At 44.1% G+C, this 27,069-nt stretch overlaps 1 protein-coding gene across 1 annotated transcript; it reads left to right on the top strand.

Moving 5' to 3' along the window:
* The first annotated feature begins 1,854 nt into the window (after positions 1-1,854).
* Positions 1,855-21,675, top strand: ALDH3B1 (aldehyde dehydrogenase 3 family member B1). The gene is made up of 10 exons (XM_075198485.1): positions 1,855-1,961; positions 5,201-5,363; positions 8,107-8,217; positions 11,104-11,224; positions 11,451-11,536; positions 15,527-15,608; positions 16,872-17,258; positions 17,679-17,845; positions 20,196-20,295; positions 21,267-21,675. The coding sequence occupies exons 2-10, from the start codon at positions 5,202-5,204 to the stop codon at positions 21,458-21,460; spliced, it is 1,410 nt and encodes a 469-aa protein (XP_075054586.1). The 5' UTR covers positions 1,855-1,961; position 5,201; the 3' UTR covers positions 21,461-21,675.
* The last annotated feature ends 5,394 nt before the right edge of the window (positions 21,676-27,069 follow it).

Here is a 27,069-nt window from a genome sequence, read left to right as displayed (position 1 = left end):
ACTATGTGCAACAGGGACATTTTTTTGGGTTTACAAAGTCAAACAATAACACTTCGACCCTGTCTGTCTGGGGTCTCTCAATGACGAATTGTCTGTAGCATGTTTGGAGGAGGTATTGTGGCCCCGGTATAAAATTGGGTACCGGGGCCACCCCACTATGCAGTCCAGATACTTGTTTGGTGGAATTCCGACACGTGGAGGGTTTTTTAATTATATTGTGGCCTCGGTACCAAATTGTGTACCGGGGCCACCACACTACGCAGTCAAGATAGATAGATGCGTATTGCGTATCATAGATAAAGTACATTCAGTGGTGTGGGGCAAATTGAAAAATATTCCAAATGCACTGACATTATCAAAAACAAGAGGTTGTCACACGCTAAAACTCCAACATGTATATGATGGAGAGGATGGAGGAGCAGCCGTATGTGTAGTGTAATGCAGATCTGTTGAAGGTTTTTTATATATTTTATTGTGGTGCCCAGTGCCCACTCCTCTACGCAGTCCAGATACATTTATTGGTGCGAATCATAAAAGTTCAGGGTTTTTAATATATATTGTGGTGACCCACTCCTCTACGCAGTCCAGGTACATTTATTGGTGCGATTCATAAAAGTTCAGGGTTTTTAAGATATCTTGTGGTGACCCACTCCTCTACGCAGTCCAGGTACATTTATTGGTGCGATTCATAAAAGTTCAGGGTTTTTAATATATATTGTGGTGACCCACTCCTCTACGCAGTCCAGAAAGATACCTTGTTGCAACGTTTTGGACTAATAACTATATTGTGAGGTGTTCACAATACACTGTAAATTAGTGGAAATGCTTGTTATTGAATGTTATTGAGGTTAATAATAGCCTAGGAGTGAAAATAAGCCCAAAAACTTGATTTTTAAACTTTTTATGTTTTTTTCAAAAAAAATCCGAATCCAATACCTTAAATCCGAACCGAGACCTTTCGTCAAGTGTTTTGCGAGACAAATCCGAACCTCAAAAATAACGAAAATCCGGATCCAAAACACAAAACACGAGACCTCAAAAGTCGCCGGTGCACATCCCTAATTATAATAGAATAAACCATTGTTTCTCCTATTAGAATAAGCACAATAGGCCTGATTCATTAAGGATTTTTTTTACTTAAGTTTTCTCCTGAACGAAACCATGTTACAGTGCAAGGGGTGCAAATTAGTTTATTATTTTGCACATAAGGAAAACTCTGGCTTTTTTTTTTCTGAGATCAACTTTAAATTTCAGTGTACAAATAGGCAATCAGGTATTTGTTTGCTATATGAAAAAACAGGCAGTATTTTCCTTATGTGCAAAATAATAAACTAATTTGCACCCCTTGCATTGCAACATGGTTTTGTCCAGGAAACTTAAGCAAGAAGATTTACTTAATTTTTTTGCTTAACTTTCCTTAATGAATCAGGCCCTATGTGAGCACTACAGCCAGCAATGTGTTAGACCAGTGTTTCTCAGACCTGTCATCAGGACCCTCTAACAGTGCAGGTTTTCCATATCTCCTTGCTGGAGCAAAGGTGTAGCCATTACTGACTGGCACAGTGTAGCAGATCCACAGGTGATATTATTATTTCACTGGTCACCTGGAAAACCTGCACTGTTAGGGGTTTGAGAAACACTGTGTTAGACCTCCAACATTTTTCATTATTAATGTAAATTATTACAGCTGCTCCCACCTGGCTACTTCTTACTGCCACCCGGCTGGCAAAATTTTCTGGGGAGATCACTGTGTTATTGCTGCAATGACAGATGATAATTAACGAGGCAAAAGTGGGATGTTTAATAAATAGGACTCATGATCTCAATGCATCAGCCTGGGATACAGTCAGCAAATCATTGTGCAATAATTCTCCCCTCCCTTCTATTTCCACAGCAGCTGTGACTCTTCTCCTCCCATCTCAGCTGTCAGGAAGAGGCTGCTGATCTGGAGCAGGAGAGAGGTAACAACACAGAAGCGCACTGAGTAACTGCACACAGACATCTAATACAGACTAGGACAAAGAACTGCTACACCAGACACTCTATCTAGATGTAACGTACTAAACGGCACACGCTGATACTAAACAGAGCAGCATTGTACTATATTCAGCACTCTGCACAGCACACATCCAACTCATCACTCTTTACAATACAGAATATAACACATAGCACTCTGTCCAATACACACACATCCTACTCAGCACTCTGTACGATACACACACATCCAACTCAGCACTCTGTACGATACACACACATCCAACTCAGCACTCTGTATGATACACACACATCCAAAAAGCACTCTGTACAATACACACACATCCAACTCTGTGCTCTGTACAATACAGAATATAACACATAGCACTCTGTACAATACACACACTTCCAACTCGGCACTCTGTACAATACACACATTTCCAACTCAATGCTCTGTACAATACAGAATATAACACATAACACTGTACAATACACACACTTCCAACTCAATGCTCTGTACAATACAGAATATAACACATAGCACTCTGTACAATACACACACTTCCAACTCGGCGCTCTGTACAATACACACTTCCAACTCGGCGCTCTGTACAATACACACACTTCCAACTCGGCGCTCTGTACAATACACACACGTCCAACTCGGCGCTCTGTACAATACACACACTCCCAACTCGGCACTCTGTACAATACACACACATCCAACTCAGCACTCTGTACAATACAGAATATAACACATAGCACTTTGTACAATACACACACTTCCAACTCAGCACTTTGTACAACAAACGGTATTACACCCATCACTCTGTACAACACACGGTATTACACCCATCACTCTGTACAATACTCTGCACATCTCACACTAAACCCTGTACAGCAAATCATACCATGATATGCACAGAGCTCTGTAAACAAAACATACACCATAGACTCTAACACACACACACACACCCCCTGCACCCCTACACACATCAAACTCTATACCCCAGCACACATTTTGTCTGTTGTGGTACAACTGTGTTTTGAACATAGCGTGTTAGATATTAGATCACAGAAAGTGATGTGTATAATGCTGTGTGTGTCGGGGGAATGATGTGTATATAGTGTGTAACGCTGTGTGTGTTGGTGGAATGGTGTGTGTGTGTATATAGTGTGTAATCCTGTGTGTGAGTGTTGGGGGAATGGTGTGTGTGTATATAGTGTGTAACGCTTTGTGTTGGGGGAATGTGTACATAGTGTGTAACGCTGTGTGTGTGTCGGGGGAATGGTGTGTGTATATAGTGTGTAACGCTGTGTGTGTGTCGGGGAATGGTGTGTGTGTATATATAGTGTGTAACGCTGTTTGTGTGTGTCGGGGGAATGATGTGTGTGTATATAGTGTGTAACACTGTGTGTGTCGGGGGAATGGGGTGTGTGTGTGTGTGTGTGTGTGTATATAGTGTGTAATGCTGTGTGTGTGTCGGGGGAATGGTGTGTGTGTGTGTATATAGTGTGTAACACTGTGTGTGTGTCGGGGGAATGGTGTGTGTGTGTATATAGTGTGTAATGCTGTGTGTGTGTGTGTGTCGGGGGAATGATGTGTGTACATAGTGTGTAATGCTGTGTGTGTCAGGGGAATGGTGTGTGTGTGTGTATATAGTGTGTAACGCTGTGTGTTTGTCAGGGAACGGTGTGTGTGTGTATATATAGTGTGTAACGCTGTGTGTGTGTGTGTGTCTCGTGGAATGGTGTGTGTGTGTGTGTGTGTATAGTGTGTAACGCTGTTTGTGTGTGTCGGGGGAATGATGTGTGTGTATATAGTGCGTAACACTGTGTGTGTGTCGGGGGAATGGTGTGTGTGTGTATATAGTGTGTAACGCTGTGTGTGTGTCGGGGGAATGATGTGTGTACATAGTGTGTAATGCTGTGTGTGTCGGGGGAATGGTGTGTGTGTGTGTGTGTGTATATAGTGTGTAACGCTGTGTGTTTGTCAGGGAACGGTGTGTGTGTGTATATAGTGTGTAACGCTGCGTGCTCGGGGAGTGCAGCATAGAACGCTGTGTGTGCGCACGCTCGGTGAGTGTAGCGTATGGTGCATAGCACTGTGTGCGTGCCCAGGGAGTGCAGCATAGAACACTGTGTGCGTGCCCAGGGAGTGCAGCATAGAACGCTGTGTATGTGCTCGGGGAATGTAGTGTATGGTGACAAGGAAGAACAGATAGGATGTAACAAGTGGTAAAACAAGAGTAAAGCAGCGCTGTGGCTGAGCAGTGTTATGGTAGAGCAGTACAAAGGCGTTGCGTTATGTTACGTTGCATGTTAAGAGCAGTAAATACAAATGCTAATTGGTCAGCTGATCAGAGTAAAAAACAATTATTGCTCTTAGTCATATGAGCCGGGTCAGGATGGTGCCATAGACCATGCTTCACCTCAGCAGCCTGACATCAGTGATAGTCAGCATATTTCTGCTGACTGCCGCAACATGAAGACAGCGAACAGCTCTATCACGACTGATGTGACCAACGACTGGAAGGCATCGCGAGGAATGAAGACGCCGGCTACAGTTGATGTCCCCGGCGATCGTGGTGCTGTTAGTGGTGGTGTTAAGGGGGTAATGTAACAATGCTGCTATGGACAATGTACAACGCTTTGCAAAGTACATTGTCCATGGCCGCATTCTTACATTACCCCCTTAACACCACAGCTAACAGCACCTCGATCGCCGGGGACGTCATCAACTGTCGCCGGCGTCTTCATTCCTCACAATGCTTTCCAGTCGTTGGTCAGATCAGTCGGGATGGAGCCGTTCGCTGTTTTCACATAGGGGTAAGTGTGGTCAGAATAATCAGCATCATTATTCCGTACCCCACCCCCTGACACAGGTTATAACAATACATGGCAAATTCCTGCTACATACCTTAGAAAACAAAACCGGAAAATAGTTTCATAGATGAGAAGTACAAATGAATGAGATGAGGTTCAGATTAGAGGATGAGTTGTAGCAGCTGATACCTGGGGGTGACAGAGTTGGATGTTGTCTTTTAACTGCGCTTCACTTTGTGAGAGCCAACACGTCGCACCCTTACACATCTGTCCTTTGTGACATGTTGGAGCGTGACGTGTTGGGGGTCCCCTTATTACAAACACTTCTATACACAACAGTCACACCTTGATACTCTATACACATTAATACACTGCGATCTGTTCCCATGCCCCATCACAGCATGGAGTCCTACAACGAGACCGTCGACCTCCTGAGGCGCAACTTCCTGGCGGGGAAGACTCGGCCCATACAGTTCAGGTTGTCTCAGCTGGAAGCTCTGAATAAACTCGTGGAAGAGAATAAAGCTGCGCTAGTTCAGTGTCTAAAGAAAGATCTCAATAAGGTGAGTTCTCCCCAGAATGTGGAATTCTCAGTGTCTGGAAATATTTTATGGAAAACCCACCCTAAACCAGTGACGCTGTATGTCTGCGGATTTACGTACAAATCACTATTTTTGCAATATTGTATTTTCCTATCCTTAGCTGACCAGAAGAGGCAGGATATACTAGAAAATAATTAAACCTTGCTGCTGGAGACCCAGGGGAGGTGCTCAAACCACGCACCCACCCTCCACATACATGTCTAGGGGCTGATTAACGTGTTGTCGTTTGTTCTGCAAGCCTTCTCCTCCAACTATCCTCCAGGGAATAGCAACTGCATCTCCCCAAGTTCATAGGAATATGAGCAACCATTCCCCCATCCCTGCTGGCATCTCCACATTTAACTAACTTTGTTAGACTCTATGGGATGCAGTGCGGTCCTGTGTAACCGTCAGAGGATACAGCGGCATGAAAGAGCCCGGTCACCCCCCTCCAGGGCTCCTGAGACTCTGCCATTTATCAGGATATGGAGACCAGCTATAACTGGCCGGTGCGGGGTTTCCTATGGAGAGTTGTCTGCCGTGACCGTGCTTCCAGCTCATGAGCGAAGAGCATTATTACTTCTTGTGTGGGGATGTCTTAATGAAAGGGCCCCATCCTCCATGTGAGGGAGCAGCAGATAAATGGAGCTGGGTGGGGTATGTGTAGAATGAGTCTCCAACCTAGTTCTGTGGACGTCATCCATGGGTTTGATGCTGCAGAAAAATATCCAGCAGTGCGAGGTACCTTGCCCATTCGCCTGGAAATGTTGGGAGACGAGGCGTATAATGACCAGCAGACTATTGTAGAATGCTCTAACTTCCTCTCTGGTGCTAGGGGTGCATGGAGGAGTATCCTCTCTCAGCCTAATGACCGGGTTCTTTTCTGTCCATCTCTAAATCCAGTGCCACCTCCAGGGTCCGACCAATTCCCTGTGCCGTAGGGTAGGTTTAGGTGACCTGTGGCTCTCCAACTACTGTGGAATTAACCCTGACCCACGAGCTGTAAAACAAACTATAAATGAATATGAAAGTGAAAGACAAAGGCAGCCCTTAAAAAATATATATATATATTAATAAGATTGAAAAGTTCTTTGAGAATTATTCATTATCAGTCTTATAGCTCAGATGAGTCTATACGAGAGACTGAAAACTTGTAAAGGACGGTGTCTGAGAACCTGGCGTCAGCAGCTGGCGTAATGGTCCCCATTTGTTACATTTTGTACTGGGGTAAAATTATTTTGGTCCCTTCTAGTAGTAATGATAATGATTCTAGCTCAGAGGAGCCTGAGTAGTTGACACCTCAAATTCCAGGGCTTTACAAAATCTTCTCGGCTAGCACATGATCTCTGGCTTTCAATTATTTTTGATTGAGAGATTTTTCAAACAATGGTACATAGATACAACAAAAAAAATATTTCAATATATCAATACAAGAGTTGGTGAGATCGGCTTTATCTGAACCTCTTAAACATGACATATTAAGATGTGTCAAAAGTTTGTTTATTATACAGTGTATATTGTATTGTTGATTATTTAAATAGATGTTTAAAAAAGAAACCTAAATTGAATATGAAATGACACATGACTTCTCTAGATGGCATAATGGATATCCATATCAAGTACAACAGAGCAAAACTTGTCCACTGAGGTTTGTACATAATTATTAAATTAGGAATGGGTGAGAAGAGGAAGGGGCGTGGAGGAAATGGTCAGAACAGATTGCGCCAGTGGTGAAAAAGGATCTTGTACTTCTAAAAGTAAACAGGGAAATCCTTAATATGCATTGAATCAGATGGATATTGTGGTTGCTTAAAACTGTATAGCAGATGCTTTAAAAATATTCCAACCACAGGTCCCAAGTGGAAGTAAACGGTTTCACTTAGTATGTTCTTCATAGACTCCGTGGTATGTACAAAACTTATTCTGCCTATAAAGGAGAGTTCAGTCTGATCAACAAGTGACTGCTGAACAGATGAGTCTAATTAATTTATTGGCATATTTGGAGGCAACATGAACTGAAACAGGGAGTAAATAAAGTTCAGACACGTGTGTAATTTGGACATTAAGCAAAGCCAAAATGAGATTACTAAACTTTGACCGGAATGCAAATAATTTAAGGCGTCCAGCCACAGTTTCTCCAACCGAGTCTAGGGGTTAAATGTATCAAGCTGAATGTTCCAGCGGGTTTGAGAAGTGGAGATGTTGCCTATAGTAACCAATCAGATTCGAACTGTCCCTTTGTAATATGTACTAATAAATAAATGATAGCCACCATGCTGCCCAATCAGATTCTAGCTAAGTGGTTAGCACCTCTGCCTCACAGCACTGGGGTCATGAGTTCAATTCCCGACCATGGCCTTATCTGTGTGGAGTTTGTATGTTCTACCTGTGTTTGCGGGGGTTTCCTCCGGGTGCTCCGGTTTCCTCCCACACTCCAAAAACATACTAGTAGGTTAATTGGCTGCTTTCAAAATTGACCCTAGTCTGTGTCTGTGTGTGTGTGTGTGTGTGTTAGGGAATTTAGACTGTAAGCTCCAATGGGCCAGGGACTGATGTGAGTGAGTTCTCTGTACAGCGCTGCAGAATTAGTGGCGCTATATAAATAAAAGATGATGTGCAAAATGTCGTCATTTTTTTTTTCAATGTTCTTCTGTTGCCTCCTGTTCAGCATTTTATCGTTATCAGTATTATGAAACCTACCTATCTGTTGTTTATCGTTTTATAGCCACCATTTGAAGTGGAGTTATCGGAGTTGAGCATGGTGCAGAGTGAAATTAACCTGGCGGTAAACAATCTAAGTACTTGGATGAAAGACGAACATGTTTCCAAAAATCTGGTGAGTGAAAGATGACTCTATGCCAGCTGCGTAGTTAGTATGGACTAACACAAATCTATAAGGCAGTACAGTTGTAAGCTCACAATTATATATAGTACTGGCCATATAGACAAACGAGTTACTTTGTGGCTTGATCCAATTATCTGCATACGAAAATGGGAAGAAATGTGTTTCTATTATCTGCGCCTTGTGTACATTATGGTAAATGCAGAAAATGTAATAACCACTGCATTCTTTTGATTGATTGTACAGAGGGGAGTCTTCATATCTAAGGAAAGATGAATAATAATTGTCCCAATTGTGGGAATAGCAATGCTGTAAATTGTATGTATGCAGTTATTTAGCAATGTTAATTGAAATCTTGTTTTGAGACCCTCTATTTATCCCTCTGCTGAGAGCTGCTAGTCCCTGATGCCAATCATTAGTGTGTGATATCTTTGTGTTGAACTCTTTCCTGGGTGCAAGAGGAGAGGTCCGTCCTCATGACAGGGGAAAACTGCACATAAGCAGGGAGTCCTTGTCCATTGGCCCAGTCAAATCTAGTCCTGATTGGTTGGCTCAGTGCACTGCTCTCTCCCAGATTGGTCACCCTGCTCACATCTTCCACTGGAATTAGTCCAGTATTTCCAGTGATCGGTTTGGGGTTCCCAGGCTCAATGGGGTGTGTGCTCGATTCATTTTCTTGAGTCGAGATAATTGCTATGAGTCAGTGTGCTTAAAGCATTCATATACAGTGTCTCATACTGCCATCTACCAAGCCTATATAAATGCTGTGGACATTGCCAAATAAATGTGCACCCAACCTCTCGTCTCTGCTCAGGCTTCTAACCCCAAATGCCTTTTTAATACTTTTTAAATTTCTTCTCTTCCCTCGCACACCAAACCCTCTGACTACCGTCAGTGTCCAAGATCTGGCTTCCTCCTTTAAGGACAAGATCCGTCATAAAATGAGGCTAGAGGAAAGTCTTTTTTTTTTTGTGATTGGGGTGGTGGATTCCTCTGTGGGTGGCTGTAAATTGGGAATGGGTGTTGAGTGTGGATGAGAGATGCTGATCTTGAGCAGAACGGTTGTGTTGAGTTGGGACATATTTTGAGACGAGTGAGGAGATGTATATTGGTGCAGTTTGTTTGTTAGTAGAAGTATTTTATAGTGGATTTGGTAGAATACAGTCAACTTGTGAGGACAGCAGAGAACAACTTGTGAGGACAACAAGTGTACAGCTGCATTCAGAATATTCTATAATTTATGGGACACCAAAAAACAATCACTTATTCAGGAAGTTACTGAATTAATACCGATGGAGCCTTTTTTTTTTTTTACATCCTAACGGGAAAAAGGAAGGGGGGGGGGGGGGGGGGGACTATGCATTACAAACATATTCAAGTCACACTCAGTGCTGGGAAAACCATGGACATAACTATCCAGTGTACATTCTGGTTTCTGGCGACCACAATATCGGCAGCTGCCGAACGGAGCATGTCTGTGGGGAAAATAACTTCTTTTTGTATATATCAGAGCATGAAACACCCATGTACAGCGGCATAACTGCCTCCAAGGTGTGAGGTGACAGCAGCTCTCTGGGAGCTGCATAAAAATGCTTTAACAGTGCGGAACATGGCTATCGCTGACCTGACAAGGAACCACAGGAGCTGACACTCCAATGCTGCAGGGCTATACAGTCACACAGGAGTGTATACAAGTGCACCAGGCAAATTGTGTGAAAGTAGTGAGTGCACTAATGCAAAGTATTGAGTGGCAATGAACCCATCCCAGTACATAGAACAGGAGAAGTGGTACTATGCAGCCGTAATATATCCCAGTATATACAACAGGAGAAGTTGTACTATGAAGTTATTGCATATCCTCGTTAATGATGGGCTTTAAAATGGATTCCTGATGAAACTGCTATTTATAATAATGTGTTTTTAAAAGTTGCTTATTAGAAAATGGATTTGAGCTTTGTCGCATAGTTTTGAACTCCCTCCTAGAACGGCAGAGGGAGAAACTAAAGAGCTTATCTGTATGTACCAAGATGTACAGAGCACACCCGTATGATTTGGCTGTATGCCCAGACAAGGGCGTGATCTGCTCAGCACAGAGCGTTATGGTAATGACTTGGAGTCATGTCTACATAAGTGTGATGCCATCAGTCCTTGGCGTCTCTGATCCTGTATGGTCTTAGACCCAGGCAGCCCCTCTGAATAAGCATTGCATGTTTTCAACCCCTTGGCAAAGTCTTCATTTCCACTCTCACAGCATATAGCGCAAGAGACATGGTACTATACAGATGTCGCATGTCCCAGTATATAGTACAAGAGAAGTGGCACTATGTAGTTATCACATGGTATATAGAGTAGAAGTATTACTGTGCACATCTCATATACCAGTATTTCTCTCAGTCAAATAAATAAATAGTGTTGGGGTAAGTGGCTGCTGACTAATATGGACCTATGTGTGTCTGTGTTGGGTAATTCAGACTATAAGTTCCAATGGGGCAGGGACTGATGTGAATGATTACAAGTTCTCTGTACAGCGCTGCGTATTATAGTGACACTATAAAAATAAACGTTAATAAAGAATTAATACAGAACTGGAGGTGGTTCTATGTAGATACTAGTGTAGAAAATAAAAAGTACCTTAGCCGGCCTGGCATTGAGAGGTTTTATATTGCAGTTGGCCCCTTTTAATACAACTGGTTATACTTCAAAGATATTTCTCTGGCGTTTTTACGTTCACTAAACCATCAACATTCGTTACCTGCATACAACGGATTTTGCTAATAGCGCTCAATCCTAAACTCCTTCTTATAGCCACTTCCTATCGTTACATTGTGTTCTATTTATTGTCATACATGTAGGTTTATATGTTAAATGTCTTTCTTGCAGGCTACCACTCTCGACACTGCATTTATCAGGAAGGATCCATTGGGGGTAGTTCTGGTAATTTCCCCTTGGAATTACCCTGTTCACCTGACTCTTATTCCGCTTGTTGGGGCGATAGCTGCAGGTGAGTTTCTCTGTCCGTAGCCTCACGGCGGTGCCCAGTTGGCAGCTGGAGATATGCCCGTTGTTCCTGCAATGTCACCACTAGCAGGTATTTTGGTGGGTCCCTTTTTTATTATATGTATGGGTCAGGATTGGTTGTCCAGTGGTAACAGGTTTTTAACACTACAGGTCCTAGAATAGAACTATATATTCAATAATATATTATAATGTGAGTTTGCTCTTTGCAGGAAACTGTGTTGTGGTAAAGCCGTCTGAGATCAGTCAGAACACGGAGAAAGTACTCGCAGATCTTCTGCCTCGTTACCTTGATAAGGTGATTAATGGATAATACAGGAGGGGTGATGGGGAGCACACAGGAGTACGCAGATTATAATACAGGAGTGGTGATGGGGTACACAGGAGTACGTAGATTATAATACGGGATGGGTGATGGGGTACACAGGAGTACATGGATTATAATACGGGATGGGTGATGGGGGCACACAGGAGTACATGGATTATAATACGGGAGGGGTGATGGGGAGCACACAGGAGTACATGGATTATAATACGGGAGTGGTGATGGGGAGCACACAGGAGTACATGGATTATAATACGGGAGGGGTGATGGGGAGCACACAGGAGTACGTAGTTTATAATACGGGATGGGTGATGGGGGCACACAGGAGTACGTAGTTTATAATACGGGAGTGGTGATGGGGAGCACAGAGGAGTATGTAGATTATAATACAGGAGTGGTGATGGGGAGCACAGAGGAGTACGTAGTTTATAATACGGGAGTGGTGATGGGGAGCACAGAGGAGTACGTAGATTATAATACGGGATGGGTGATGGGAGCACACAGGAGTACGTAGTTTATAATACGGGAGTGGTGATGGGGAGCACACAGGAGTACATGGATTATAATACGGGAGAGGTGATGGGGAGCACACAGGAGTACATGGATTATAATACGGGAGGGGTGATGGGGAGTACATGGATTATAATACGGGAGGGGTGATGGGGAGCACACAGGAGTACGTAGTTTATAATACGGGATGGGTGATGGGGGCACACAGGAGTACGTAGTTTATAATACGGGAGTGGTGATGGGGAGCACACAGGAGTACGTAGTTTATAATACGGGAGTGGTGATGGGGAGCACACAGGAGTACATGGATTATAATACGGGAGAGGTGATGGGGAGCACCCAGGAGTACATGGATTATAATACGGGAGTGGTGATGGGGAGCACAGAGGAGTACGTAGTTTATAATACGGGAGTGGTGATGGGGAGCACAGAGGAGTACGTAGATTATAATACGGGATGGGTGATGGGAGCACACAGGAGTACGTAGTTTATAATACGGGAGTGGTGATGGGGAGCACACAGGAGTACATGGATTATAATACGGGAGAGGTGATGGGGAGCACACAGGAGTACATGGATTATAATACGGGAGGGGTGATGGGGAGTACATGGATTATAATACGGGAGGGGTGATGGGGAGCACACAGGAGTACGTAGTTTATAATACGGGATGGGTGATGGGGGCACACAGGAGTACGTAGTTTATAATACGGGAGTGGTGATGGGGAGCACACAGGAGTACGTAGTTTATAATACGGGAGTGGTGATGGGGAGCACACAGGAGTACATGGATTATAATACGGGAGAGGTGATGGGGAGCACCCAGGAGTACATGGATTATAATACGGGAGTGGTGATGGGGAGCACAGAGGAGTACGTAGTTTATAATACGGGAGTGGTGATGGGGAGCACAGAGGAGTACGTAGATTATAATACGGGATGGGTGATGGGAGCACACAGGAGTACGTAGTTTATAATACGGGAGTGGTGATGGGGAGCACACAGGAGTACATGGATTATAATACGGGAGAGGTGATGGGGAGCACACAGGAGTACATGGATTATAATACGGGAGGGGTGATGGGGAGTACATGGATTATAATACGGGAGTGGTGATGGGGAGCACACAGGAGTACATGGATTATAATACAGGAGTGGTGATGGGGAGCACACAGGAGTACGTAGTTTATAATACGGGATGGGTGATGGGGGCACACAGGAGTACGTAGTTTATAATACGGGAGTGGTGATGGGGAGCACACAGGAGTACGTAGTTTATAATACGGGAGTGGTGATGGGGAGCACACAGGAGTACATGGATTATAATACGGGAGAGGTGATGGGAGCACACAGGAGTACATGGATTATAATACGGGAGGGGTGATGGGGAGCACACAGGAGTACGTAGTTTATAATACGGGATGGGTGATGGGGGCACACAGGAGTACATGGATTATAATACGGGATGGGTGATGGGGGCACACAGGAGTACATGGATTATAATACAGGAGTGGTGATGGGAGCACACAGGAGTACATGGATTATAATACGGGAGGGGTGATGGGGAGCACACAGGAGTACATGGATTATAATACGGGAGTGGTGATGGGAGCACACAGGAGTACATGGATTATAATACGGGAGAGGTGTTGGGGAGCACACAGGAGTACATGGATTATAATACGGGAGGGGTGATGGGGAGCACACAGGAGTACATGGATTATAATACAGGAGTGGTGATGGGGAGCACACAGGAGTACATGGATTATAATACGGGAGAGGTGATGGGGAGCACACAGGAGTACGTAGTTTATAATACGGGAGTGGTGATGGGGGCACACAGGAGTACGTAGTTTATAATACGGGAGTGGTGATGGGGAGCACACAGGAGTACATGGATTATAATACGGGAGTGGTGTTGGGGAGCACACAGGAGTACATGGATTATAATACGGGAGAGGTGATGGGGAGCACACAGGAGTACATGGATTATAATACGGGAGAGGTGATGGGGAGCACACAGGAGTACATATTATACTAAATATATATAATGGTGATCAGTGATGTCTAATATCACTGGCACAGTATAGACATCACTGATCTGTATAAATGGCATATTATGCTATATATAGAATACAAGACATCACTCTCATTTTTTTTCTATTTTCCATTGAAACATCAGACCTAAGAAATGAACAGAACCTGTTCATTAGCAAAGGACTAACGCAGTGAGGTCTGTTTATTAATAGGCCCCCACTCCGAGCAATTAGTAGGATTTTTTGCTGCTAATCTCATCTTCTCTCTCAATTTAACAAAAGATGTTGCCGGGCAGCTGAAGGTAACTTGACTGCCTGCAATATCTGCACGTAGTAATAAAGGGGAAACCTCGGCAGGCCAGTCTCGGCGGATGTGCGTATGCGTGGGGCGGCTTGCACAGAATTAAAAGCCAAGTTTAAAAAAATCCCTGATCGACACAATTTAACGCACATATATCGCTGGGATGAGTTGGCTGCGCCAGCCATAGTGGCCTTTGCTGCATCAGTCAAACCCATGATGGGGTCATGGGTTTGATTCCAACCATTGCCCTGTCTGGGTGGAGTTTGTATGTACTCCCCGTGTTTGTGTGTGTTTCCTGCCACTGATAATTGGCTACTGACAAAGTAGACCCTGGTGTGTGGGAGAAAAATTAGACTGTAAGCTGCTGTACTATGCACATAGCTGTGTAATATGATTGGTACTATATACATTATTAATATGACCGCTGTCTTAAGGGCAGCACTTCACCAGAAAATAGGCAAAATATATGGTATAAAATATTGCGTGCAAAAACAGCCCATCTATGCCTATATTCTGATCTGCGTGTTTGTGTAAAGCATAATGATACGCAACCATCAATCAAAAAATCATCAACTTTTTTTAACATTATTTTTAAATGTTATCAAAAAAAGAGTGCAGCCCCCCCCCCCCCCCCCCTCCCATCCTCAAAGGTGATGCCAACACTGGTACTCAGTCTATCCTGGTAGTGGTAAATTTGGCGAATATACAGTTTGGGTTTTTCTTGAAAAAGCGGCGACCGGCACATCCGGGGGCTTCCCCGTAGAACTAAGGGGACCGGCGCATGTGTAAGCGTGTGAGCTCACGAAACAGCCCCTGCACTGTGCTTTTATACCACTTTATATAGGGGTGTCCTTCACATAGATTTATTTTCAAATTTTATCATGATTTGTATTCACAAAATGTTATAATTGTGTTTTTGGGAGAATAGCCGTTAAAAAAAAAGTGAATCCACCCAAATCGAGACTTTTAGTTTTGTCAGGAATTCTTCTTTAAGATAAGTCAGTGCGGATAATTTACACTGTGTACAGAACCTTTATGGAAACTTTTGGTGCAGTGATCTGTAAACCCGTTGATACACAATGTCTGTCGTCACCTCTGTCTCTTCCTATAACACAGGACTGCTTCACTGTGGTGTGTGGGGGGGTTCCCGAAACAACTCGTCTGCTGGAGAACAAGTTCGATTATATTTTCTTCACAGGTAAGTTCACAGAAACATGCACTGAAGTGGGGCTTGGTTTCAGGTGTGTACGGCGGCCCACATACATAGAACTGACCCTGATCCCCTGGGTCATTTCCTGCACCATGTTCACTAATATATGTCAGCAGATGGAAGCTGTAGAATAATGACACAAACATCCACCACATCCCATCTATATGAAGGTAATAAATATATTTATTAAAGTGTACTCACTCATCGTGTCACAGTATAAGCCCAAAGTATAATGTAAATGCAAAGAAAAACTGTTTAATTAGAGACCACGTTTGCTAACCCATAAAGATGTAAGAAAAGAAAATTACTCCGATATAACTTGGAGAGGTCTGCCAGTGGCTGTGTGGCCAGTTAGTATGATTGTATAATTGAGGCCTGTAGAGATGGCATGAACAGGTAGTGTCAGGAACGCCTCATCCCAGACATTATATACCAGCCGAGAGCCTCATCCCAGACATTATATACCGGCCCAGTGCCCCTGTGCAAACGGTGCAGCCATAACGTTACACTTTTCCTGCCTTCAGTGGGGGAAAAAAGAGGCACTTTGGCTGCCTGCATTCATCATCATCATCATCATCATCATTTATTTATATAGCGCCAACATATTCCGTAGCACTTTACAATTGGGGACAAACATATTAAACTAATAAACAAACTAGGTAAAACAGACAGAGGTGAGAAGGCCCTGCTCGCAAGCTTACAATCATTGCTGCAATCTCCCTCTGCATTGCATTGGCATCAAATGACCATGTGGAGGAGTCTGTCTGTAAGTTTAAGTGGACATGATGAGAAGTCTTAACGGCTGGCACATGAGATCTGGGCATGTGGGTATGTATGATGGCATATGTGGAGGTTTGGTATGTGGGAAAGTCTGATGGCATGTGAAGGAGATGTGTTGGGCATGTAACATTGTCATTTGCAGGATGTGCAGCTTAGCGGGAACTGTAGTGACTATTTCAGAGAAGGAAAATGCGTCCTTTGACAAAGAGGGGGGGGAGGGGTTGTTTTTTTTGTCTTTGGGGGGGCAGCTATCTGTTTCATTTGTTCTGGGCTCCACACATTCGGATGGCAGCACTGTGTGCAGATATTTTAGGAGCATTTGCAAAGAATGCCCCCACTCTGCCCAACTCCTCCTCAGCATGTTCAAATTTCTAATCCTCAAATGTTGACAACTTGCTATTTGTGCAAACCAAGGAGCAGCTTGATAAGTAAACCAGAAGACCTAACTACCTCTCCTATACCACCCTGCAGGTAGCCCAAATGTTGGTAAGATCATTATGACAGCGGCAGCAAAGCACCTGACACCGGTCACACTGGAGCTAGGCGGAAAGAATCCGTGTTACGTACATGATGACTCTGACGTGCAGAATGCAGGCAGGCGTATCGCGTGGGCAAAGTTCTTCAATGCCGGTCAGACATGCCTTGCCCCCGATTATGTCCTCTGCTCCGAGAAGTACAGGGATAAATTGGTGGGTGCTATACAGACGAGCATTCATGAGTTCTATGGGGAAGATCCAAAACAGTCCCCGGACCTGGGCAGGATCATCAGTGAGAAGCATTTCCTTCGGGTGTCTGCGCTGCTGCAGAGTGGGAAAATTGTGACTGGTGGACAGACGGATGAATCGGAGAGGTACATCGGTAAGTTTATAATGCAGAAAGGTGTAAGGTAATCTAAGTACACTATAACAACAACATCATGGTTCTCACAGCATTGTACCTCAATAGTAAATATCTGAATCCATAGAAAATGATCTCCCTGCTCTGCTTCCTATAAGACACCTTTTATATTCAGTTTACCCGATGACTGCATAGCTCAAGAGTGGCCAACACTGCAGAGACAATGATACAACTTGCTAACATTTCCCTTAGTCAGACTCGGCATATGGAGTAAATACTGTTTTTATGTGTGCCCAACTCGGCATTCGCTCCTAACTCTGTTTTCTGTCTCCATGATGAAACGTAGATTAATATTGATGATGAATCGTTGTGACCCCGTTATTCTCCCCCTCCACCATGTTTTGCACCCGGTAACCCCCATCCCTGATCTGTGTGTTACAGCTCCCACTGTCCTGGTAGATGTGAAAGCATCAGACCCAGTGATGAATGAAGAGATTTTCGGTCCAGTTCTTCCCATCCTCACAGTCTCCAGTGTAGATGAGGCGATAGACTTCATTAACCAGAGAGAGAGACCTTTGGCTGCGTACGCGTTCTCCTCCAGCACCCAGGTGGGTACATGTCTGTGTGTATCTCCAGCACTCGGGGTCCAAACACCTAAATGTGGGCATGCCTCAAGACATTGGAATAATGAGTATAGTATATTCACTACGCATATGTACATTTCCGTATTCCTGTATGCACTACATATATGTACAGCCCAATATTCTGGTGTACTCTGAATATGTACATTCCAGTATTCCTATTGAATGTGGCCCTCAGAACAATAACGATGTGCACCAGTAGTATATACAGGTCCAGCATAATTTAGCTGGTCAGTGCTTGTGCCACATGTCCGTTCTCAATATAAGAGGAGTGCAGCAAATGGGCCCAGTGTGTCCATGTTTACAGCATATTTATAACCTAATTGTGACGATGATTTATACAGTGGGAAATATGCGCTGCTCAGATAACCAGCTTTGCCCGCACCAAGCACCCCAATTTCTGCTAAAGGTCGTAGGTTTGCGGAGTGACATGGCGGCCACTGCTGAGTAGCAGAAGGCCAAGGGAGCAGTTGGGGAGTGATACAATCACTTGGACAGAATGGCGGTACGGCATGATATGAAGGACTCGGAACGGTGGTGCTGAAAAGGGGAGAAAGGGAAATGTAAATAGTGTATTTAGGAATGAATGAGTCTGCTCCCTACAGCGTCCTCTTTATGTAACAATGGCTGCCCAGTCAGAGCAGATTCCCATCACCAGATCCGGATGGGAACTGGTGCCAACATCGCCCTGACATGACCCTGTTGTCTGAGCTCCACATCCTTCATGGATAAGGAGTTCCAGAGTATTTATCCTGCAGCAGAGTCCAGGCTGTTGCCTTCTACTGCACCATTATACCTAGCTCTAAACCAGATGATCAGATCTGTGCCCGGCATTTGGGCCACATTTTATATAATAACCGTCAATGTTACTCTGAGGCATCAAGTCGTCTTCACAATAAAGCAGGGGTGCAAATGGGGGACCCACAGGGTATGTCAACTGCAGCCAATGGGCTAAACTTAAAATTGAAGGTGCAAAACATATTCTGGAGTCCTTCCAGGGGGCAGATCTTGAATTTTTCGCAAACTTTACTTTGTTTATTAGATTGATTATACCTAGTTTTAGCTTGAAAGTTAATGTAGCTTCCTTATATTAGAGATGAATTTTCAAAACTGTTCCACAGCATAACTGTTTAGGCACGATGCGTCTACAAGCCCAGGAATGCCCTGGCCACAATGGATATCCTCAAGTCTAATTAATAGTGAATAACAACACTTGTGTTGAGTGTTTGTAATTGTTTATTACAAAATACCCAAACTCTAGTTTTCCAACTTTATTGTGCTTCTACATCTTCAGTCGTCCAGTATCTGTTATGGTGCTATTGGCTACTTGCGTATAGATTGATAGGTGGTTAACCTGGCAAAAATAAACAAGGAAAAATAATCTAGTGTAAATCTGATAAAACAAATTGTGTGGTAAAGTGTAAAACAAAGTACAATAAACTGTGACGGATGAAAGATTGTGACGCTTATTTCTTCCCAACTGTGGGGACTAATTAGAATCAATGGTTTGATAAAAAGCGCAATGAAGCCTCTACGAATCGTTCACACCATGTAGTTGACGGTGCAGTGTGAGTACTAGAAAATAGAAAGCAGAAAACAGGAACATGGTGCTCACTGTTTACACTAAGTGACTAAACCAAATAGTAAGTATAACAAACTCACCGTATTGAGCTGCCTGAATGGTCTTAAATAATGTTACAAGTAACATCCATCAATTCCATATATTGGTAAATTTAATTTCATGCTGAAACTATAAAATAATTCTTGGTGCAGCATTTCCTAAATGGACAATACAAACCATATAAAGATATTAAGTGATATATGACACATTGCGTTTGTGAGATTAGAAAGTCCAAGATTCCCAAAGGATGGTTCTCTGGATAGATCCAGTAGTTGTAAAGTTCTTAAATCACATGTAGGACCATTCACGCGTTTCGCAGATTAGCCATCTTTCATTGTAGATTATAGAACGTCTGGTCTGATTTAGGGATTCAGAAATCAAATCTGTAAATCTATCAATCTAAAAAATTGTTAAAGATCGTGTTTATAACATTTCACGGAGGTCAATCGCCTATAATATAATCACTGACTTCGTTGTAACTGACACTATTGCATTCCATAGTTATTGCCTGAATGACCACGAGATGTCTATAAGGGGAAGATACGTTCAATGCAAAATACACACATTGGGCTGCAAATTTTAAATTGTTCGCTCGGACTACAAAATTTTAGTTCTATTCCCATGTTTCTCTTCTGTGTATTTTCTAACGACTGCAAGTTGTACAGTGCCGACAGTCATCTATGGTTTCTCTGACAGATTGTGAATCAGGTCCTGGACCGGACAAGCAGTGGAGGATTCGTCGCTAATGACGGCTTCATGCACACCACCATTATCTCTCTGCCATTTGGAGGAATCGGTGAGTGGACTTTTAGAAGAGCTGCTGTCTTATGTCATTCTAATGCGGACTGGTTCACAGGGAGATGAGACAACCTTCTAAAAAAAAAAAACTGATTGTTTTGCAGCAAAAAACAAATATTTTTAGGATTAAGTCTTTTCCACAATCTGGCCCGTAGGGGAGGGGGGGGGGTCTGTCTACCTCCTGTCATTTGGCCTGTGGGGGGGAGTCTGTCTACCTCCTGTCATTTGGCCTGTGGGGGGGGGGGGGTCTGTCTACCTCCTGTCATTTGGCCTGTGGGGGGGGGGGGTCTGTCTACCTCCTGTCATTTGGCCTGTGGGGGGGGTCTGTCTACCTCCTGTCATTTGGCCTGTGGGGGGGGGGTCTGTCTACCTCCTGTCATTTGGCCTGTGGGGGGGGGTCTGTCTACCTCCTGTCATTTGGCCTGTAGGGAGGGGGGTCTGTCTACCTCCTGTCGTTTGGCCTGTAGGGGGGGGGGGGTCTGTCTACCTCCTGTCGTTTGGCCTGTAGGGGGGGGGTCTGTCTACCTCCTGTCATTTGGCCTGTAGGGGGGGGGGGTCTGTCTACCTCCTGTCATTTGGCCTGTAGGGGGGGGGTCTGTCTACCTCCTGTCATTTGGCCTGTAGGGGGGGGGGTCTGTCTACCTCCTGTCATTTGGCCTGTAGGGGGGGGGGGGTCTGTCTACCTCCTGTGATTTGGCCTGTAGGGGGGGGGGGGTCTGTCTACCTCCTGTGATTTGGCCTGTAGGGGGGGGGGGGTCTGTCTACCTCCTGTCATTTGGCCTGTAGGGGGGGGGGGGTCTGTCTACCTCCTGTCATCTGGCCTGTCCTCGCCCCAACATGAATTCCGCACAGGCTCTCTACCTTCATACCCCCCCCCCCCTATATGTACCTACAGATTTGTGATCCTGTATCTTCTAATATGTTGAGTATCTTGCAGATCACAGTGGTAACATGTTCTTCTCCTTGCAGGACACAGCGGGATGGGCATGTATCACGGCAAGTTCACCTTTGACACATTCTCTCATAGCCGCGCATGCCTCCTGCGCAGTGATGGCCGGGAGAAATTAAACGAGGTCCGTTACCCACCCTACAGTGAGAGTCGACTGGGTTTCGTCCTCTATGCCGTGGGAGCAAAACAAAAATCATCCTGTGTCCTCTCCTGATCTCAGAACATCAACCTGGAAATCATAAGAAGGAATACAGACTGTCTACAGATTTATTTTATGATATTACTGCACAATGATCAATTTTCTATAGATTCTCCTCCATTGCACCAGTCGGTTAAGCTACGATGTTTAACATGCAGTGTGTAAGGTTTGTACCAAGGCAGAGAAAAATTCTCATATAAAAAATGAAATAAATATCAATACAAAAGTAATATTGACTAAGTGTCTCACATGGAGAGTAATTACAGACCAGGCGCACACATACACCATGGACAATACCCCTATAGGCGCTAAACAGGTTAAAGAAAGATACCAATTGGAAGCAGCTGTCACATAGGATAGTGGTAATATCCTAATAAACAGACAAATAGGATAAAGTGTATAGTGACTGCGTTAGTAGTAAATATTAAGTAAAAATAGTCGCATTCACAATAAACCATAAATTATTCTTAAAAGTTGATATAAACAGATAAATTTAGACTTAAAAACCTTGATAAAAGAAACACAATTGCATGAACCATATAAAGTGTTGATTACTGGAATGGCGTGCAGTAAATGACCTGGTCTGATGGTATATTCAGAAAGTCTGTTTAGTTTCACCTTAATTTGCTAAAAAGGGGCACTGTCCAATTACTATAACTCCAGAAGCCGGATAGTAGCAATATAAATGATTCTGCATAGTGGGGTTAAATTACTAAAGAGGATAAACAGTATAAATCTTATAATTACTGCCACAATTTATCCCATGACGAAAGGACAGCCCTAAAAATTCTGTAGTGATCCTACTATAATTATTAAAGCAGCTGACAAAGGCAGAGGTGGGGTAGTTCAAAATGTGGAGGATTATCTGAAAGAAGTCTGTCGCCAACTGTGATACTTTATTTTACAAAACCCTAACAGATCCCAACAGGTCATTCCAGATGGATCTCTCAAAATTATTAAATAAAGCCTCTGATGCTATTATTACCAAAAATATTAGGGACTTTTTGTACCTTCCACATCCTATCATCCCTACCTATGATCAGCCTTGACATGCAGTCAGTCTACACTTTATCTATCTATTGACAGTAACACTTCCCATACTCCTTCCTTGGCCACTGGAGTCTACTATTCCTGCATTCACCCATCCACCAATCTACACCACCTAGTACAGACAAAGCTCTTGCGGTAATTGGTGAGTTTAAAATCCTCTTTTTCACTGTTCACCGTTACTTTTCACCCCCCCCCCTCCCTGAAAACTCACAGCTTGATACATTTACCCCTGATCTCTTCAGGTATTATGGGACAAACCGTAGTAAAATGAGATTCTAATTAGCCAACTGACAAAGTGGTAAGGAGGTGCCTATTGAAAGCTTAGAATCTATAGGAAAAAAGGAATTTGATACACGACAGTAAGTGTTGCATATTGTTCCAGCCAGATAACAATGGGAACTATATAATCAAATCACACAGTAAGGCTGTTGTGGGGGTTGTTTGAGTATAGAAAGAAAACACATGTATGCTAGAACTGTATAGAGGGGAGCATGGCCTAGGTGGGTGATATTCATATAGAAAGTAAGAGGGTGGTTAGTGAATGGGATAAGCTACCTGAAGAGGAGAGTTTTCAGGGAACACTTTGAAGTTGGGGAAAGTCTTGTTTTACGAGGGAGTGAATTCCAGTGTGGGTGCAGCACAGGAGAAGTTCTGGGAATGGGAACAGGTAATGAGTGTGGATGAGAGAAGAAGAACTTGTGCAGAGTTGAGGGGTTGAATTGGGAGACCCATATTAGTTCTCTTGTAAGTTGTGAGAGCGTGAAGAGACTGTTGCTGCCCTGAATGTGGGAAATGTTTTACCTGAGTCAGAGCCTCTGGATAAGCCTTTCTACCAGCTGCTGCAGTGGACATTCAAAATGAGTCCCTGGTGAGATAGGGAAACTCCTAAACCCTGTGAATTGTGGGTGAGAAGGCAGAACTACAAGCAAGAGGAGGACTGGTCTGTTGCTGAGCTTTACCTGCTACCATTACAGTGAAAACATAAGTGTAACACTGATTCACAGCTGTACACCGAGCCTAAAGACAATATGTTTATCATGCTGTCTAAGGATTATTCAGTAAATCTGCCTCTTCCACCATAATACTTTATTGCACGCCTATAATCAGTCTTCATTCCTTTATAATAATTTACAAGGAGCACTAAAGACTATGCTCAGATACTTCTATACCAGCCAAGTAACATGGTACACAGTACTGTTATACTGTTTAGTAATTTGCCTAGTTATCCCGGAGTGTGGCGTGAGCCTGGGCACGCACATTAGTATAATGGAGTGTGTATGAGAATGAACCTACACTGATAAATTGCTACTGTGTTGACTAACTCTACTAGTCAAGCAGCTGACATTGAAAGCTTTTATTGTTTCACTGTATTGCAACTTTTTGCTCCTTTGACCGGATGGGCTTACGTCGCCACCTGGTCTGTTGGGGGAAGAAGGATGGTAGGGATGTTCTTACAGTTATTTTTGGAGTTTCCTTCTCACTGTCAGTAACTGACTGTTACTGACCACTCCTGCTGGTATCACCTTACCACCAGACACTCGCCGACAGTGAATGCAACTGAGCAATAGTTGCAGGAGAATCTCGCTGCCAACACTAGGCTCCTTCACGGCACCTAGAACTGCTTACTTCTGAGTAGCTGCTATAGCATCTCTTTGCTGTTGGTTGGTACCTCCTGACCGCTTACTATGGATTAAGACTGCTGGGTAACGGGCAGAGTGTTGCCACAGAGATGCTGGTTTTTAACACAGGACAATCAGAGATCAGATTAGAGTGTAAGCTCTTATCTGTTGGTCACAGGATTCAGCAGGCAATAGGCGTCAGGCAGAATGTTCAAGCAGTGTTGTTGGCATTCAAGGTCCCTGACAATGGCCTTGACACACTAATTAGAGCTACCAGTGAGCTACAGAATTTCGATATAATACAGTTAAAATACAAAATATAACTCTTGTATACTGTTTCTGAGACATGTTGCAGGAGGTAAACCAGCCCCCTTTCCTACATGGAACCACAATCATATATTGAGATTTTAATATCTGAGATATTACATTCAATGTTTAGCATCAGGATTCTCTAAAATTGGATTTGATGCAATTTAAACTTAAGAAAATTCACATCAATCTGTGATTCCTAAATTACGTGCTGTTAAGTTACTCGGATAGTTGTCCTATCTCCCTGAGACGCAGGATGAAAGGCCAATGACCCCCTCCTGTGCATTGAAGCTAGATGTGTTGGTCACTCAGATGAAAAGGTCTAGTTAGTGGGAGTTTATTTAGAAAAAAAAAACAAATTTCCTCCAACATGACATTCTGTCTCAGAAATCAATACATTTCCAAAACAAAAATGAGTACATATGCAATGATATAAATTAGCGCACTGTGTCACTAATTGAAATGAATGTATAAGTTATTTTTAAGTGATCCGGCCACAGCTCCATTGCATTATTTATGCCATTTGTGTGTGGCTGGTACCTACCTATTATCCTTTTCCTATCCACCATTACCTACCTCCCTTGCTCTTCTGAAAATATACCGAAGTGGCTTTTACAGAAAACTACAAGTCTGCGTGAGTGCCCAAAGTGCTTCTTCTGTCCGGTACAAGGAGTCCACGGAGTCCTCCTATTGTGGAGGAGCCCACTGACCACATACCCACAAGCGTGAAATTATTATTTTATTATTATTAATTTTTATTTATAGGGCGCCACAAGGTGTCCGTGGTGCCGTACAGGGAATTACAATACAAGGTGAGACAGCACAGTACAGTAAACAGTAAGCACAGTAACTCAGTAGGCTCAATGCACAGCTAGAGAGGGCGGGAAAGGGGGAGGGAGGATCGGCAAACAACGGAGCCCAAGAAGGAGGGCGCGGAAGACAGGGAGACCCCCAGAGGGGACGGGGGGGAGGAGGGTCCTCGAGGTGGAGGGCAAAGTAGCTGGAGAGAAGAGTTAGAAGTGGTGGAAACAGGAGGAGAGATGGCCCTGCTCAGAGGAGCGTACAATCTATGGGGGGGGGGGGTGAAAGAAGATTTGTTTCATTTAGAGAAGTAAGAAGAGGCGCGTACACTCCCCACAACACCCCTCTGAGCAAGGGGGGGGTGTTTTCACAAGTCTATTAATAATTAAATGCCCTATACTTTTGATAAGCTCTATTTCAGCGGAATAGATCAGTTGCAGGCATGCTCATCAGTCCCCATGTACCCACTGATGTCTCACCCAAGCCCTGTGCTAAATAGGGTTAGTGGTTTAGAGACTCCTGTCCATCATATTGAGAAAAGTGGGGTTATTATCATTATTATCTTTTATTTGTTAGGCGCCACAAGATTTCCGCAGCGCCGTACACAGTACAAACAGTACACTATACAGGGTGAAACAGTACAGAACAATAAACAAAAGTACCAATACTTCAGAAACTCCAGGCAGGCAGATGCAATAGGCATGGAGCAGAAGAACAGGTGAGGAGACAGGAGGGAAGAGGGCCCTGCTCATGTGAGCTTACATCCTAAAGGAGGGTAGACAGAACCAGGCACAAGGGGAGCCAGAAGAGAGAAGGGAGAGCGAGTAGAGGAGGTGAGGTGGTTAAGTAGATGGTTGGTAGGCTTTGCGAAAGAGGTGAGTTTTCAGTGCACGTTTGAAGCAGCATAGAGTAGGAGAGAGACAGATGAAGAGAGGGAGGTCGTTCCAGTGAAGGGGGGCTGCACGGAAAAAGAGTTGGATTCTGGAGTTTGAAGAAGTGATAAGAGAGGAGGAGAGGCGGCGATCATTGGCTGAGCGCAGGGAGCGGGCAGGAGTGTGTATGGAGAGCAGGTTAGAGATGTAGGGGGCAGTAGAGTGGGAGAGAGCCTTGTATGTGGTGGTGAGGAGTTTGAAGAGGATTCTATAGGGGAAGGGAAGCCAGTGTAGGGCGAGGCAGAGAGGGGAGGCAGAGGAGGAGCGGCGTGAGAGGAAGATGAGTCTTGCAGCCATGTTGAGTATAGAGCGGAGGGGGAAGAGATGGGAGTGGGGGAGGCCAGTAAGGAGAAGGTTGCAATAATCCAGGCGGGAGATGATGAGTGCGTGGATGATGGTTTTGGGGGCATCCTGAGAGAGGAAGGGACGGATGCGGGCGATGTTGCGTATTTGGAAGCGACAGGACTGGGCAAGGGAAAGAATGTAGGGGGCAAAAGAGAGAGAGGAGTCAAGGGTGACGCCTAGGCAGCGGAGTTGGGTGACAGAGGAGATGGTGGTGTTGTTTACGACAATAGAGAGGTCGTGATGGGATGGGAGTCTGGGCGGAGGAAAGACAATGAGTTCCGTTTTGGAGATATTGATATTAAGAAAACGCTAAGACATCCAGGAGGAGATGGCGGAGAGGCAGTCAGATACCCGAGAGAGGAGGGTGGAGTAAAGATCGGGAGAAGAGATGTAGAGTTGAATGTCATCAGCATACAGGTGATACTGAAGACCAAAGGAGGAGATGAGAGCACCAAGTGAGGAAGTATAGAGCGAGAAGAGTAAAGGGCCGAGAACAGAGCCCTGCGGGACTCCTACAGGGAGAGGGTAGGGGGAGGAGGAAGAACCAGACGTGGATACAGAGAAGGAG

The sequence above is a fragment of the Mixophyes fleayi genome, chromosome 2 (genome assembly GCF_038048845.1).
Source record: "Mixophyes fleayi isolate aMixFle1 chromosome 2, aMixFle1.hap1, whole genome shotgun sequence".
Lineage (NCBI taxonomy): Eukaryota > Metazoa > Chordata > Amphibia > Anura > Limnodynastidae > Mixophyes > Mixophyes fleayi.
The sequence above is the reverse complement of the archived record's forward strand: the minus strand, read 5'-3'. Positions and strand labels throughout refer to the sequence as shown.

Excerpts from the sequence above, each read along its gene's own strand:
- ALDH3B1 (XM_075198485.1), top strand. The coding sequence starts at position 5,202 with ATGGAGTCCTACAACGAGACCGTCGACCTCCTGAGGCGCAACTTCCTG. Across the intron at positions 8,218-11,103 it reads AACATGTTTCCAAAAATCTG|GCTACCACTCTCGACACTGC; the intron begins GTGAGTGAAAGA and ends TCTTTCTTGCAG. Across the intron at positions 20,296-21,266 it reads TCTGCCATTTGGAGGAATCG|GACACAGCGGGATGGGCATG; the intron begins GTGAGTGGACTT and ends TTCTCCTTGCAG.